The 17,367-nt window shown below is 33.5% G+C and overlaps 2 protein-coding genes and 1 pseudogene across 2 annotated transcripts; all 3 read left to right on the top strand.

The window, feature by feature from the left end:
* Positions 1-1,355: 1,355 nt before the first annotated feature.
* LOC114748575 (subtilisin-like protease SBT4.3) lies at positions 1,356-3,699 on the top strand. The gene is made up of 2 exons (XM_028937005.1): positions 1,356-2,070; positions 2,192-3,699. The coding sequence occupies exons 1-2, from the start codon at positions 1,356-1,358 to the stop codon at positions 3,697-3,699; spliced, it is 2,223 nt and encodes a 740-aa protein (XP_028792838.1).
* A 1,942-nt stretch (positions 3,700-5,641) lies between these two features.
* LOC114748574 (subtilisin-like protease SBT4.3) lies at positions 5,642-8,657 on the top strand. The gene is made up of 3 exons (XM_028937004.1): positions 5,642-6,353; positions 7,090-7,521; positions 7,732-8,657. Exons 1-3 carry the CDS (start codon positions 5,642-5,644, stop codon positions 8,655-8,657), a joined length of 2,070 nt encoding a protein of 689 aa, XP_028792837.1.
* Positions 8,658-12,794: 4,137 nt separating this feature from the next.
* LOC114748573 (subtilisin-like protease SBT4.3) lies at positions 12,795-15,320 on the top strand (annotated as a pseudogene).
* Positions 15,321-17,367: the final 2,047 nt, after the last annotated feature.

The following is a 17,367-nucleotide window of genomic DNA, read 5'->3' as shown; positions in this document are numbered from 1 at the left end:
TTTCTCTCAACTCATTCCTACTTCCTCTTCTCCTTAATATAATGGACATTTTTTTTTTTGGGGGGGTTAAAAAAGTAAAACAAATACTTAAATATAGCATAGAGTATATGATCACTCTAAAATATTTATATGCATCATTAGATTATATATTAGTTCATAAGCTAAGTAAATTAATTTGGAAAAAAGTGATAAATATAATATTTTAAAGTAATTTATTTAATTTTTTAACCTTCTCAAATTAATCCAATGCATCCTATATTAAGGATTGGAGATGGTATTTGAATGCAAGCAATGAACCTCATATCTTAGAAGGAAAAGACGTCGTTATTATGTGTAAATACATATAAAAGACTTGGAGGTTGAGAAAACGACATGATAATATGCGTGTTGACTATTATGGGAGAAAGATGAATTGACTTAGAAGTGAAAATTGGTGAAGAGAAAATATGACATTTGGTGGGACTAAAAAAAAATAAAATTAATAGATGTTTATGGGAGTTGAAGAATTTTGTTATTTTTTTTCCTTTTAGAAAGTTCGTGCATATTTTTGCACCCAAGGAAACTTCATGGTGTCTAGTTCCCTTTAATGTAAACTTTGTTGTTAAAAATATATTTTAAAACTGATTTTATTGGTTCCTTTAACAGTAAACTAACTGACGTTAATAGTGTAGTGCCAAATGTCCTTTTTTGACAATTTCATTTTTATTTTTGCACTCAAATAAACTTTATGGTGCCCAATACCCTTTAGGGTAAAATTTGTTGTTAAAATTGTACTTTAACCTTTGAAAATCGAGAACACGTGTGGATTTTTAAAATTATACTGAATGGCAAGAAAAACTATTTACATGTTGTGGATTTAATAAAAAAAAGACAAAAATTTCAGTAATTTGACTTTTTTGTTGGGGAAAAAAATAGTCATTTACATGTCAATGAAACAAAAACGTCCACGTTTAATTGTTTCCAAAACTAACACGCCCTACTTGTCACAATACGTTCAATATAATGTTGAGTCATCCATAATTACAATCAAAATAAATAAGATTTGATCTCTTCAGGTTGATTTTAGCTAGAGTTCAATGCTTTTCTCTCTATTAAATAATATTAATAATTATGGGATTTCTTGTCATGATTTGATAATAAATTTTTATTCATGCATCTATCTGTAATATTAAACATACATACAGGAACGTTGTTGATCATCAGGCGAATTGTGTACTTGATTTCAGAGATTTCATACCAAGTTCAGTTTATCTATTTAGCATTTATTCTAAAATTTTCAACCCTCCCCTTTATATATGTGCGTTCGTGTATATATAATATTGCCAATTGCTTCCTTTCGTTCACTGCCTTCGACAATGGACAAGCAAAATTCCATACCTTTCATTTGTTTCTCTTTCATTCTCCTTGTACTTACATTGATTCCATTACGATGTGGTGCTAGTGACGGTGGTGGTGGTGATGATAGGAAAACATACATCGTCTACTTGGGATCACTTCCTATGGAATTATCTTCTTATTCCTCCTTAACCTCACACCACCTTAGTATTCTCCGAAAAGCTACTAATAATGGCGTTGACGACCTCAATAATGATGTCACGGACTCCTTGATTCGAAGCTATGCTAAAAGCTTCAACGGGTTTGCAGCAAAACTCAGCAGTGATCAAAGGGACAAGATGGCTGAGATGGAAGAGGTTGTCTCAGTGTTTGAAAGCAGAACATATCAAACCCAGACAACAAGATCATGGGACTTCCTCGGATTCACCGAGAAAGCGGCAAGACAAAGAAACTCGTCATCTGCAGAAAGTGATGTCATAGTCGGAGTAATTGACAACGGAATATGGCCAGAATCTGAGAGTTTCAGCGACGCAGGCCTCAGCCCTGTCCCTAAGAAATGGAAAGGTACTTGTTCTGGGGGGAAGAACTTCACCTGCAACAACAAGATCATCGGAGCTCGGGTTTATCCCAAGGATCGTGATTCTGCTAGAGACAGAAACGGCCATGGAACCCACACTGCCTCCACAATAGCTGGGAATATAGTTCCTGATGTCAGCTTTTATGGAATAGCAAATGGTGTGTGTGTGTGTGTGTGTGTACATATAATTAACTTCATATCTCTATCTTTTTAATTATAAAACTATGTGATCGAAGAAGAGTTTATAATTAATCTGGGGTGAGTCTTTGAACTGAGCAGGAACAGCAAGAGGAGGGTTTCCATCTGCAAGAATCGCTGCATATGTAGCTTGTGAATTTGACGGACTTGTTTGCAAAGGAGAAGATATCTTGGCCGCTTTTGATGATGCCATTTCAGATGGCGTCGACATAATTTCAGCGTCCTTAGGGCTTTCCGACATCCTTGATTTTCTCAGTGACGTAATAGCCATTGGATCTTTCCACGCCATGAAGAGTGGAATCCTCACCGTCCATTCCGCCGGCAACAACGGCCCTGAGATCGTCACAGTTGCAAGTGTTGCACCTTGGATCCTAACCGTTGGTGCAAGTACCACAGATCGCAAAATCATCGACAAGGTTGTTCTTGGGAATGACAAGATTCTAACTGGGTTCTCTATAAATGGTTTTAAGTCAAATGGCTCAAAGTTTCCTATAGCTAACACTACATGTCTTGAAGAAAAAGACACTGTCAAAGGTAAGATTGTGTTATGTCAAGCTCTGCCTGCTGTAGGAGACAACCTTCAGGAACTCGGTATTGTGGGTGTGATCGAAAATTCACGTTATTCATATCCTGGTTTTTCTGATGTGGTTACTCTACCTTCACTGAAAATTCCCGACGAGGATTTTGAAAGTGTTGTGTCTTATACAAATTCAAGTGAAAGCCCTAAAGCTGAGATATTGAAGAGTGAGATTTCCGAAGACAAATCCGCCCCTATAACAGCTCCGTTCTCTTCACGTGGGCCAAATTTAGTAGTGGCAGAGATTGTGAAACCAGATATAAGTGCTCCAGGAGTAGAGATTTTGGCTGCATATTCACCGTTTGGGCCAGTTTCGAGCAGTCCAGAAGACAAAAGATCTGTGAGATACATTTTTCTATCAGGAACCTCCATGGCTTGCCCTCACGTTTCTGGAATATCTGCGTATTTAAAGGCTCTTCACCCAGATTGGTCACCGGCAGCCATTAAATCTGCTATTTTAACCACAGCAAAACCCATGAAGAAAGTTGATTATTGGGATTTCGTTGGAGAGTTTGAACATGGATCAGGGCTTTTAAATCCATTACAGGCTAGTAACCCTGGGTTGATTTATGACATATCAAAGGATGATTACGTGGCAATGCTGTGTAACCTTGGGTTTAACACTTCACAAATTAAGCAGATTTCTGGACAAAGTAGCCCTTGTCCTGGAACTTCTAGCAGAGATTTGGTGAAAAATCTGAATTATCCTTCATTGGCGGCTAAAGTTGAGCCTTTGAAGTCATTTAAGGTTGAATTCAAAAGGACAGTGACAAATGTTGGATTTGCCAACTCAACGTATAAAGCAAGTCTTTCAGCAAGTTTAAATATGACTTTGACAGTGAAACCTGAAGTTCTGTCGTTCAAATCATTGAATGAGAAGAAATCTTTTGTGGTCAACGTTAGCGGAAAAGAACTTTCAGATTATGAAGCAATCTCTTCATCGTTGGTTTGGTCAGACGGCACCCATGTTGTGAGAAGTCCAATTGTTGTAATGACGCGCAATACTCCTTAATTTAGGACCCTCGAATCTTTTCTCATTGATATGTCGTTTAATATTGTATGTCCTTCTCTGATATATGAGACTAGAAAGATGAATCTAAAAAATAAATAAAATCCGGTTCCTTTTCTTCAATAATATATTGAATTTTATGACACTAGAGATCATATCATCAAGAATTAGGGCTCATTTAGAATGGTTCGTAAACAAATTTTCAATCGTAATTTATCAAGTACGAAATAAATATAGGAGAAGAGTTTTGTCTTGACTTATATAAAAAGTACTTATAAGTTATTTTAATCGCGATTCCAAAATAGGGTGTCTGTGTTACAGGTTTTGTTTCTAGTTGACTGGCTATAACAAGAAAGCATTGGGTTAAATAACAATGGCTTTTTGACCAAAATAAAAAGAATGGCTTTAAAAAGAAAAAGAGAGAGATGGACAGAATTACAATAACTTAAGAGGACTAATCAACACCAAAAAAAAAACACCCCTAATATAAGCTTACAGGAATTTAATCCCAATGCTTACAAGGTTTAAAATAAGAATATGTATAAAAATATACGTACAAATTACTCACAAATAAAATCTATATCCAACAAAAGTTTCCAAAGGTAGACTCTTATAAATTTGCAATAAATATTTTTTTAAAAAAAACTTCAATAGTTCAGCAGAAACTTATCTTATTTTTAATAGTTTTCCTAATCTCAAGTTTACCAATTTAACAATATCATCATTTATGATATAATTTCACTGAATCAAATCGGATAATTCGTTTACAATTATGAGTTGAAAAAAATCCCACAACTTTAATGATAGATTATGGAGCCATTAATCTCAGAGAATGAACCTACAGCTATTAAAAAAGCACTTCTTATCACATACGGTGCATCTCCATCATTGTATAGTTATGAATTATGATCAATTATTAGGAAATCAAATGCGGTGAATATATATCATGGGAAAGAGAACTTTTCGAAAATATTAACACGCAAAATAAAAAGGAAATCTCAATAGCAAACATATCTTCAAGACAATTAACAAAATAAAAAAATTTGGCAAAGAAGCGGTGACTGATATGGGATTTTAAAATTAAAAAAATGACAAAAATGCTCTAGGTTTTTTTAACTGGTCATGGCATCATTTTATCTAGGAATGACATTGATTGTGAAATAATAAGTCTTGAGTTGAGATTAACAATATTTTTTTCCTAATACATAAATATGTGAATCAATTAAAAATGACAACACTCTATCTGAGAAAAACAAGTCTTGATTATGAAATAACAGGTCTCAAGTTGAAATTAACAACACGTTTTCTAAAAAACAGTTATTTTTGTTTTTTTTAATTTCAAAATCCCAAATCAGGCATCCCTTTCTTTCTATGGATTTTGAAATTTTGGGTGCCTGAATTGGAATACAATTTTCATATTCTTTAAGTGTCATTTTCCCTCTTTTTTATTTAGCTTGATTTTAACTAGAATTCAATGCTTTTCTTTCTATTAAATAATAATAATAATAAGTACTGGATTTTATATAATGATTTGATGACTAATTTTTATACATGCATCTATCTGTAATATTAATATCAAACATACAGGAACGTTATTCATTAGCGAATAGTATGTACTTCAAATAAAGATTTCAAATAATTTTAACTGTTTTGGCCAAAAAATAATAATTTTATCTGTGATAGCAAGATAAAATCAACGTTGCACCTGTAAAGTATTTTTCTTTTAGAATTTGAGAAACTAACTATTTAACTATTTAGATTTATAATTTGTGACCAGGGATTTAGATTTATAATTAACACTATATTAACTCTTTTTTTTTTAAATTTTGAATTCCAATCAATAGTTTTCGTGTAAAAGTAGAAAATAATCTTGGCATATGAATTAATGTTAACGCTATAAGTATCAGCGCCTCTTGTTAATTCTCCAACATAAACTCACGTCAAAATGGCCAAGCAAAATTCCATTGCTTTGATTTCTCTGTACTTCGTCATTCTTCTTGCATCCTCATTTATTCCCTTTCTTTGCGATGCTAACAATTCTGAAAATAGTGATACGAAAACGTACATCATCTACTTGGGATCGCTTTCATCAGTTCCAAAGGAATTATCTTCGTACTCTCCGACCTCACACCACCTTAGCATTCTTCAACAAGTCTCTAATGGCGGCCTCACTGCTATTAACGACGCCACAAGTTCCTTGATTCGGAGTTACACGAAAAGCTTCAATGGCTTTGCTGCAAAACTCACTAGTGATCAGAGGGACAGGATAGCTGAGATGGACGAGGTGGTCTCTGTGTTTGAAAGCAAAAAACTTAGGATCCAGACCACAAGATCCTGGGACTTCATGGGATTTGTCGAGAAGACTATAAAGCGAAACTCATCGGCTGAGAGCGATGTCGTGGTCGGAGTTATAGACACCGGAGTGTGGCCGGAGTCTGAGAGTTTCAGCGACGAAGGTCTTAGCGATGTCCCTGAGAAATGGAGAGGGACTTGTGCTGGTGGGAAGAACTTCACCTGCAACAAGAAGATCATCGGAGCTCGGTTCTATTCTGAACGCCGTGATTCTGCCAGAGACGAACATGGCCATGGAACTCACACTGCTTCAATAGCAGCTGGAAACATAGTTGATGGTGTCAGCTTTTATGGATTAGCAAATGGTATGTGTGGATATAGAATTGATATTATTATAAATCGTAACTTTGCTGTTCTAAATTCATAGCGCAATCAACTATTCGAAAGTTTATGACCCCCTCAAATATACTTTCTCATTCCATTGCTGAATTTGTACTTCTTGGACCTGTTTTCCCCGTCTTGTTCCACATTCCCTGAACAAGGTCCCCAAGGCTCCCATCAAGATTAGAGAAGGACAAATACAGACTCATCCCACAAATAGGAAGGCAGTTTCTAGGCAGCTCCTAGGATTCGTTGAACGTGTAATCTTCAAGTTACATGATAATAAACTTACCATTGCTCTCTTACACCCCCACAAACAAATATAAGCAGCCTTATCTCACAAACAAAATTGCAGTTTTTAGAATTTGAACTTGTAACTCCCAAGTCACATGATAACAACCTTACCGTTGCTCATCACTCACCCTGCAAACAGAGAGATATATAGTTTCCAAAATTTAAACCTGTAACCTTCAGGTCACATGATGATAACCGTCTCGATGCTTTAAGGCTTGTGAACAGATGTATGCACAAATTATTGAGAAACAGTTTACAAATTTGAACCTATAACCTCTAGGTCACATAACAACAATAATCTTTCAGTTGTTTCAAGGCTTACCCCCTCTTGAATGAAAATGTATTATATTGAAGAATTAGGCTAGTAGAGTGATATCTCTTTGATGATTCAAACTAATTTAGCTTTTATGTGAACTGCGTGAACAGGTACAGCAAGAGGAGGGGTTCCATTTGCGAGAATTGCTACATATGCAGCATGTGATAGCGAAAATGGAAACTGCGAAGACAAAGATATATTGGCTGCTTTTGATGATGCAATTTCCGATGGTGTAACCATCATTTCAGCTTCAGTAGGAGGCTTATTCATAGAAGACTTTCTTCAAGATTCAATAGCCATCGGATCTTTTCATGCTATGGAGAAAGGAATCCTCACCGTCCATGCCGCCGGCAATGCCGGTCCAGCCTCCTCCACAGTTGTAAGCCTAGCACCCTGGATTCTAACTGTAGCTGCAAGTAGCACAGACCGTAGAATCATCGACAAACTTGTTCTTGGCGATAATAATGGGACCACACTTGTTGGGAATTCCATAAATGTTTTTAACTCAAATGGGACAGAGTTTCCTATAGCTAAGATGTATGGTGATTCAGAGGATTGTCCCAAAGAAGTTGGAAGAGATTGTTTTTGTTTCGACACAAATTTGGTTAAAGGAAAGATTGTTATATGCAATCAACTAGTTGAAAGTACATTTGCAAAGTCTCAAGGGGTGGCTGGGGTCATTGTAGCATCAAATTTAACAATTGAAGATTTCTCAGCAGTGGTTATGCTTCCTTCATTGTACATTCCTACAGATTCTTTACCTATTATTGATTCTTATATCAATTCAACTAAAGATCCGAAAGCTGAGATAAAGAGGAGTGAGATTGTTAAAGATGAGAATGCTCCAAGAACATTTAAAATATCTTCACGTGGGCCAAATTACTTGGTACCGGAGATATTAAAACCAGATATAAGTGCTCCTGGAGTTGATATTTTGGCTGCATATTCACCAGTTGGATCGGTTTCAAGTTTTGTAGAAGACAAAAGATCTGTGAATTACAATTTTTTGACAGGAACTTCCATGGCTTGCCCTCATGTTTCTGGTATATCTGCATATTTGAAGACTGTTCACCCAAATTGGTCGCCTGCAGCTATCAAATCTGCCATTTTAACAACTGCAAAACCCATGAAGAAATCTTATTCTGAGGATGCTGTCGGTGAGTTTGAATATGGATCTGGGCATGTGAATCCAGTTCAAGCCAGTGATCCTGGGTTGGTTTATGACATATCCAAGGAAGATTATGTGGAAATGTTGTGCAATTTTGGTTATAACAGTTCACAGATTAAGATGATTTCTGGAAACAATAATAGTACCTGTCCCAGATCTCCTCAAAGAGAGTTAGTCAAGAATCTGAATTATCCCATACTTGGCGTTAATATTAAGCCTTTGACTGCATTTAAGGTTGAATTTGAGAGGACAGTGACAAACGTTGGATTTGCCAATTCAACCTACAAAGCAAGCGTTGTTTTATCAGATTCTCATGGTAAGGTGAATATTACAGTGGAACCCAAAGTTCTTTCGTTCAAATCATTGAATGAGAAGATGTCTTTTGTTGTTAGTGTTGCTGGAGAAGGAATCTCAAATCAAACTGCAATCGCCTCGTCGTTGATTTGGTCAGATGGAACCCATAATGTAAGAAGTCCAATCATTGTGATGGGTTTTGAGGATCTTTTATAAGAATCTTTTTTGAGTCTGTTATTGTTATAATAAATTATAAAAGCAACCAGAGTTGAAAAGACGTATCTATGTGTGTTTGTATTATACTACAATATATAATAAACTTTGGCAGCTTAATATTCAGATGTGAGTTTCTCTGTATGGTTATTGTATACGTAATTTGTCCTACAATTTGAAACTTGCAAGGAAGAATTTCAATAAACCTGAACAATACCAGTTGACCTTCAAAATCAAAATATTTGAAATCTCGTTACACCCCTAAGGACTAAAATTTTACGTACGGGTGAAAAGACAAAAATACACTTGCTTTATTTTGGAGTTGTGAATTCCTTTATGTTTCTTGTAAATTGTCAAATTTGATTTGTTCATTTGTACCTCAACAGTTGTATTTTGGGGTTGTGAATACCTTTATATTTCATGTAAATAGCCAAAATTGCATTGCAAATCATCAAATTCCTGTTATAAATTACAGAATTTAAATTATCCATTCACACCAAAATAATTATATTTTGAGTTGTGAATTCTTTTATATTTTTAAAAAATATCAAATTTGGATTGCAAGTTGCTGAATTTTGGAGAAGTCATACAGCAATCTCCTCATCCTTGTTTGGTCAGATGGAACCCACAATGTGAGAAGTCCAATCATTGTGATGGCGTTCAGTATTTTGTTGTTATAATTAATAAATTCAAAGCAACTAGAGTAGCAATACGTACGTATATGTATGCGCGTCTGTATTATACTCTACAATAGTAAACTTTGGCAGCTTAATATTCAGATGTGTATGAGTTTCTAAGGTTCGTGGCAACTTCTATGCGAAGAGCACGAGTCTAAAATTTTGTTTTTTTTTTCCAATTGTATTTATCTTGTCCTAAATATAAAAGATGGATAAACTAATTTATAAAGATTAAGAAAATTTATTAAGTTTATTATTCATAAAAAATGTATGTTGGTTTTTTAAAATATCTCTTTAATTAATTGGAAACTATAGCATTATAGAAACCCTCTTAATAAGCACAACTAACAGGGATAGTTTGATGAGCAAATTAAAGATTTGGGAGACAAAATTAATTGATATTTTGATTTATATTTAAGATTAAAGCAAAACTCTCTAATAATTCTTATATTTAGCACCTGAACAAGTTTTCTTTTCAAGCTGCCAAAATAATTAAAATACCACATTCTTATAAAGGAAAAAAAAAAAAAGAGACCGAATGAATTATTCGGCGTGCTTAAAAAGATTGTAATGTATCTTAAAAAGAGTGCTCGAAGCCTTGAAAGGGGAAAGCTTCAAAACGGAAACTAATTAAAATTTATATGTGATTAAAAATAGTTATATTTTATAATGAATCACTACTCGAAATTAATACTACGTATATCTTATTCTTAATATAAAAACTAATTGACTAATTTGAGTAAATTTAAAAAAACTAGTTAGGTTAGTTATTTGCAACAAAATAGGTATTATCTTTCTAAAAATACCCTTGCTAATCATATGTATTAGCCAAAAATATCATTTAATGAAATTTTTAACATGTCTAATTATTACAAGGACTATTTTAGGAGGAAAAATAGATAAGTATGAGAAATGAAGTAAATTAAAATCGTATATTTATAATCAAATTAAAAGTCAAACCAGCTCTTATATTAAAAAGCAAAGGTAGCATGATAATTGAGAAGAATTTTCATAAATAATTAGCAAACTTCACCATAACTTCACTCGTCTGCAGACTATTTTCACACATGCAATCATACACATGCACATGGGCACGGCACAGTACACATTTGAGTGTTAATTTTTTTGGTTATCCATTTCAGTGTTAAATTGAATATCTTTTAAATATGTTTTATTAATAAATATTCAATGTTTCACTCAAAAAATAAATATTTAATATTTAATAATTAGTATTATTGACTATTTCAGATCTGCACAGCGACCTAAATATATATTTCTAATTTGTTCATGAATCAAGGCTGTAAATATTCATGCATGAGTGGTGTTGGTCATTTTATAGATTCATTTTCTGAATTTAATGGCTAAATTATTTGTTAACAAATAAGAGATAATAAATGTGCTTGTAATTTACTCACCAAAAAAAAAATGTTCTTCCAATTTAGTTGAAACATGTCACGAAGAGCAACAAAATTAACCATTCATTTATTGTTTCAGTCGTTCCGATACATAGAATGAACGTAATGCGAGTATTTACAGCGCGTAGAAAAGTGAATGGTTCATTAATATGCTTGCATATAGACAAAATTTAGGTGAATATTACTAAATACTTTTCTTTTATATGTAAATAATGTATTAAAAAACCATAAAAATTTAAGAAAAAACTTATAAATTTCAATATAATAAAAATATATGCCACATTGCTATTTTTTCTTGAATACTATCTCCGGTGATTAATATAAGAACTTGTTTGATTTATATGTTGGTCTTAAATATAAGACCCTAATCCACTTGTCTTTCATATTTATCTATTTTTTTTAAAAATAATCCTTGTAGTAATGATATTTCTAACTAATACACTTGACTAATAAGGATATTTCAGGAAAAACAATACATATTTATTATAAATAACTAACTTAAGTTAAGTTTGGATAAAATTATCTTTTAATTAAAAAAATTTTACACGGTATGTAGGCATTAAACAATTGGAGAAAATGTCTTAAGATAACCCAAACTTACATAAAGTTTCTACAATTAATACCATTTAGTTTTAATATAAAAGCTAATTTGTCTCCCAAATTTATAATTTATTTTTCAAAGTATTTTTGTTGATTACACATGTTAAAAAAAATTCATCCAAAGATAATCATGATTAAAAAAATAGAACTTAAGAAGATTAAATTATATTTGTTTTAAATAATAATTAATTTAACTAATCTTTTTCATATACTTAAATTAGTTAAATAATTTTTACATTTGGAATATAACGAGCAGAGGAAGTGTTATATTATCTGTTGTGACATGTTTGGACTAAAACTTGTATATGATTTGCTTGCAATAATGATATAACGAATCCCATTAATGGAGGCACTGATTTGAGAGGATTAATGGACCTCTCCTGTAAAACCGCCAACACTGCTCATGCTGTCCTCTGTCGTACATTCATATTTCATATCCGCATGTTGCTTCGTAAACTTTCGTGGGAATTCAAATATGGTAAGGTCTTTTTTGAAATAGCTTATAGATTATTTTAATTATGATTTATAGAATATAAAAATAAGTATATATGTGTGTGTGAGAAGAGTTTTATCTCGAACCATGATTATAAATATTTGTATAAATAATACTAAAAAAAGCATCTATAAATTACTTCTAAATGAAAAATGCTAAATACTAATATTCTTATAAAAAATTATATAGAAATAAATCATATTGTACTAATTAATTTTATCCCAACTTTAATTTTTTTTTAAAACTCAAATAGAATAAAAGTTATTTTTAACGATAACAATATATTCAAACAAGCCCATATGGTCTTCCACTCTCGATTTGGTTCTTTATTTAAACCCCAAAAAAAAAAGTTTGGTCCTTTAAATTAATTAAAAAGTAAAGATTAAAATAAATTAATTCTATTGATGCTTAGCAAGTGACTTTCTATTCTTCATATAGAACAAAGAAAACAAAAATAACTGAGAACTTTAACTTCATTAAACATAAATATGAATAAACCTTGCAAAATACTGATTCTAGTTCTTAATATAAGAGTTAGATAACTAATTTAAAAATATAAAAAAAATTAGTTAAATTAGTTATTCATAACAAATGTGTGTTCACTTTTTTAAATTACCATTATTCAATTATATACATTAGAATTAAAAACTACATACACTCATGTGAAAACAGTTTACAATTAATAAGGATATTTTTTAGATCACATTATATAAATTTGATATACAAAGTGAATTAGAATTTTATATTTAGAACTATCAACTAGCTCTTATATTTTCGGATATACAGAGATAGTTAGTCTCATTGAAATATAGAATATAGATATCTATATTTGAAATCCTCACCTTAACTAAAATTTTGTGTATCTCTTTTTTACTTCAAAATAAAATTTTACTCACGACTTGCACCATATATACCAGTAGCAGGGTCTCTTGTTCAAAACACGCACACATTCACAATGAACAAGCAGTATTGCAAAGCTTTCATTTCTCTGTTCTTCATTCTTCTTTCATTCCTCACACTTATTTCCTCAGTAACATGTGATGATACGAAGACTTACATCGTCTACTTGGGATCACTTCCTAAGCAATCATCTTCTTATTCTCCAACCTCACACCACCTCACAATTCTTCAACAAGTTATTGATGGAGCTGTCGTCAATGCAAGTTCTTGCTTGGTTCGAAGTTACAGTAAGAGCTTCAATGGCTTTGCTGCAAAACTCACCAGTGATCAAAGAGACAAGATAGCTGACATGGACGAGGTGGTCTCTGTGTTTGAAAGCAAAACTCTCAGAATTCAGACGACAAGATCATGGGACTTCATGGGATTCGTCGAGAAGGCTATAAAGCGAAACTCTTCAGCTGAGAGTGATGTTGTGGTCGGACTCATAGACACCGGAATATGGCCGGAGTCGGAGAGTTTCAGCGACGAAGGTCTCGGCGGTGTTCCTGAGAAATGGAGAGGGACTTGTGCTGGCGGCAAGAACTTCACCTGCAACAAGAAGATCGTTGGAGCTCGGTACTATCCTGTAACTAGTGATTCTGCCAGAGATGAAGAAGGCCATGGAACCCACACTGCCTCTATAGCAGCTGGGAACATAGTTCATGGAGTCAGCTTTTATGGGATAGCAAATGGTATGTGTTTCATATTTTCTTTTGTTTTGGCCTGAATGTATTTCATATTTTCATATGTCAAAAGAAAGTGAGCTCCCTTAAAAAAAAAAAAAAGATTTTTGTGAATAATTTTTATTTTAAAAAACTTGCATACAATAACTTTGAGTCAAAATAATTCTTAACACCAAATACTTCCTCGATTCCTAATTATAAAATATCATTTATAGACTTGATCTTATAATTAGGGTCGGAAATAGTATATTGAAAGTGAACTACGAACCACTGAGGCAAACTAGTAGTCATATGGTCACGTGCCGATCTCAAATATTAAGCGTGCATGTATAAGTATTAACTAATTCAGATATAAAACCGCAAATTACTTCAAACTTCATACAGCTAGAGTGATTCCTCTCACACACACTCATTATATGTATTTATATGTGTGATCTTGGAAAAATCCGACAGGTACAGCAAGAGGAGGAGTTCCTTCTGCGAGGATAGCTACCTATGCAGCTTGTGATAAACTAGGAAATTGTCCAGACGAAGATATCTTGTCTTCTTTTGATGACGCCATTTCAGATGGCGTTCACATCATTTCAGTGTCACTATCAAGCGCAGGTCCTAGGGATTTAACCGATGATCCAATAGCCATAGGATCTTTCCACGCTATGGAGAAAGGGATCCTCACCGTCCAAGCTGCCGGCAACTATGGTCCTTCATTTGGCTCAGTTTCAAGTGTGGCACCATGGATCCTAGCTGTAGCAGCAGCAACTACACAGATCGTAAAATCATCGACAAACTTGTTCTTGGGAATGGACACACACTGATTGGGAATTCATAAATGCTTTTGGTTCAAATGGTACGATGGTTCCTATAGCTAAGGTAAATGGTGATTCAAAAATGTTGTGCAAAAGATTTTCAAAGATGTTCTTGTTTTGACACAAACCTGGTAAAAGGGAAGATTGTGCTGTGTCGTGATCGTCCTCTGGTTACGTTTAACTCTAATGCCTAAGTCTCAAGGTATAGTTGGCGTCATCACAGCTTCACTTTTCCGAATTGAAGATGTCTCAGAAGTTGTGTCACTACCTTCATTAGACATTTCCAAAGACTCTTTCGACATTGTCGTGTCCTACATAAATTCACCCACGATCAAAAGCTGAGATAAAGAGGAGTGAGATTTGTGTAGATAAAATGGCTCCAAGAACATTGATTCTCTGCACGTGGGCCAAATTTCTATGTAGCAGAGATCTTTAATCCGCCGGATAAGTGCTCCTGGAGTTGATATTTTGGCTGCATATTCACCTGTTGCACCTGTTTCAGAATTTGCAGATGAAAACAGATCTGTCAAATACAATTTTTTGTCAGGGACTTCCATGGCTGCCCGCATTGTTCTGGAATAGCTGCATATTTGAAGACCCTTCATCCAGATTGGTCACCAGCGGCTATCAAATCAGCCATTTTAACAACAGCAAGACCTATGAAGAAAGCTTATTCTGATGATGCAATTGGTGAGTTTGAATATGGATCGGGGCACGTGGATCCAATACAAGCCAGTGATCCTGGGTTGGTTTATGACATATCTCAGAAAGATTATGTAGAAATGTTGTGCAATTTGGCTATCAGCTCTATGGTTAAGCAGATGTCTGGAGACATAGCAGTTGTCCCAGATCTTCTCATAGAGACTTGGTCAAAAATTCTGAATTATCCGCTAATGGGAGTTAAATGTTAAGCCTTTACGCCATTCAAGGTTCAGTTCAAGAGGACAGTGACAAATGTTGGATTTGCCAATTCAACCTACAAAGCAAGCATTATACCAGCATATTGAGGTTGAATATTACAGTAAACCTAAGGTCTTTCCTTCAAATCGTTGAAAGACGAAGAGGTCTTTCGTTGTTAGTATTACTTAGCAAAAGGGGCTTCAAAAATCAAACGGCATGCACTCATCATTGACATGGTCAGATGGGACCCACAAGGTGAGAAGCCCCAATGTATTCTGATGTCGTTTAAGGAGCTCTTTTCTAGTTGAACAACTCAAGTTAGCAGGACTTGAATCTTTGTCCCAATAAAAACTGGCCAAGTTGAAAATCTGTAAGGCGTTTTATTTGTGTCTGTGAACTGTGTGATGTACAAAAATCTTCAGCAGCGTAACTGGATCATATGTACTAAACTTGAATATGATTATCAATAATGTAAGACCTCCTAGATCCCATCTTGAACTTGATATAGTTATCTTCAATGGTCTTGTTTGAGTATTTGGCACAAAATGCAAAAACAAACGCAAATATAAAGAGAGGCAAAGGGTTTGTCAGGGAGTTCAATGTAGAGTACTAGCTATCCTGTAATTTTTTAACGGAGACTTGGTGAAAATCTAAATTATCCTTACTAGGAGTTCAAGTTAAGCCTTTAATATTACTGCAAAGCCTCCAGCACTAATTAGCAGACGATGAATGGGAATATAATCTTTTTTTCATCATTTATCCTATTGGAGAGGGCATCATTTAGGGGGTGTTTGGCAATTTCTTAAAAGTACTTTTTGTTAACCAAACCATAGTTTGGGCTAGATAATTGCTTACGGGGGTATTTGGCAACCTTCAAAAGTGCTTCTCAAAAGTATTTTTGCAAAATGAGGCAAACTCATTTACATATTTACTTCGTAAACTGTTAAAAACATCTTAAATGGGTTAATTTCCATCCAAACATTCCCTTAGTATTTTTATCAAACTGTGGTTGGGCCAAAACCTAACTTTCAAAACAAGCAGAATATTTCACTTTTGGACAGAAATTTTGGGTCGTTGGCATCATCATTATACTCTGTTAGAAGTCACCCAACGGTATATGACAAATAACACCCTCATATTCAATTACAAGCTTTTTTCTCTGAAAATTCATTCCGCCTTTGCTAGCCTAAGGAAACATTTTAATCTTATATTTTATAAATAGATAACATATATTAATCATTTATTAATTACATTTTTATATATTATTTATTATGTTGGCAAAAAAAAATCTATTATTAACAAATTTATTACTTCAAATAAAAATATATTATAAAATCCAGTGATGTACATGAAGCCCAAATGCTCGCTGAAAACCCGCCCGAGAAAAATTACCCTGCCCTGCCTAGCCAAAAAAAAAAAGAGCCCAAAAAAGAATGGGCATCTTTAGACTGGGCATTTATCGGCAGGGCTGAGCATCGAGCAAGACATGTTGCCCTACCCCATTTGGCCCTACTCGGATTATATATATTATAATTATGAAATAATATTAAGATATAACATTTCTTTACCAAAAAAAAAAAAGTTATCTCCCCCCTCTTTGCAATTTAATTTATTATTGTCACATTTCTATTATTTTTTTCATTTTAGAGGATCTAATTCTTCTAAAGAAGCAATAGTATTTTGCTTTTTTTGTTGGTTTTCGTTGAGTTTTATTGGGGTATATCCTGTTGTGTGTTGCTGTTGTAATATTGGCTATTTATAAGTCAATCTTTTCCTCTATGCTATAACAACTTTCTTTGTTAGAGAATGGAGTTTTACATTACATATTTGTATAATCAACAAATTTTAAATTATTATACAAAGATAGAAAACAAGATTGGGTTGGAGCAGGGAAAGAAAATTGGTGGTTTAATTATTTGAATTACATGTTTTATTTTATTTTAATTTATATTCAGTTATTTTGTATTAATTTTTTATAAACAAGTTATATGATAGAAAGAAGTCTTTTAGTTGTATAGAATGCTAACTGCATTGTATGGCATAATAAAAGTTTGCATATTAAAAGTGGTTATATTAAATTATTATAAGATTTTTTATTTTTCTTTTTACAATTATTTTCACCCTATTTTATATGTCTATATTATTCATGTTAGCCCATGCTTCAGTTTTAATATCCTTTTACAATCCTTTAGGTAACATT

This window comes from Neltuma alba, unplaced genomic scaffold, assembly GCF_004799145.2.
Source record: "Neltuma alba isolate B1F8T4 unplaced genomic scaffold, ASM479914v2 tig00005746_pilon, whole genome shotgun sequence".
NCBI classification, from domain to species: domain Eukaryota; kingdom Viridiplantae; phylum Streptophyta; class Magnoliopsida; order Fabales; family Fabaceae; genus Neltuma; species Neltuma alba.
Note: the sequence above shows the minus strand (reverse complement) of the source record. Positions and strands in the feature narration are given on the sequence as shown.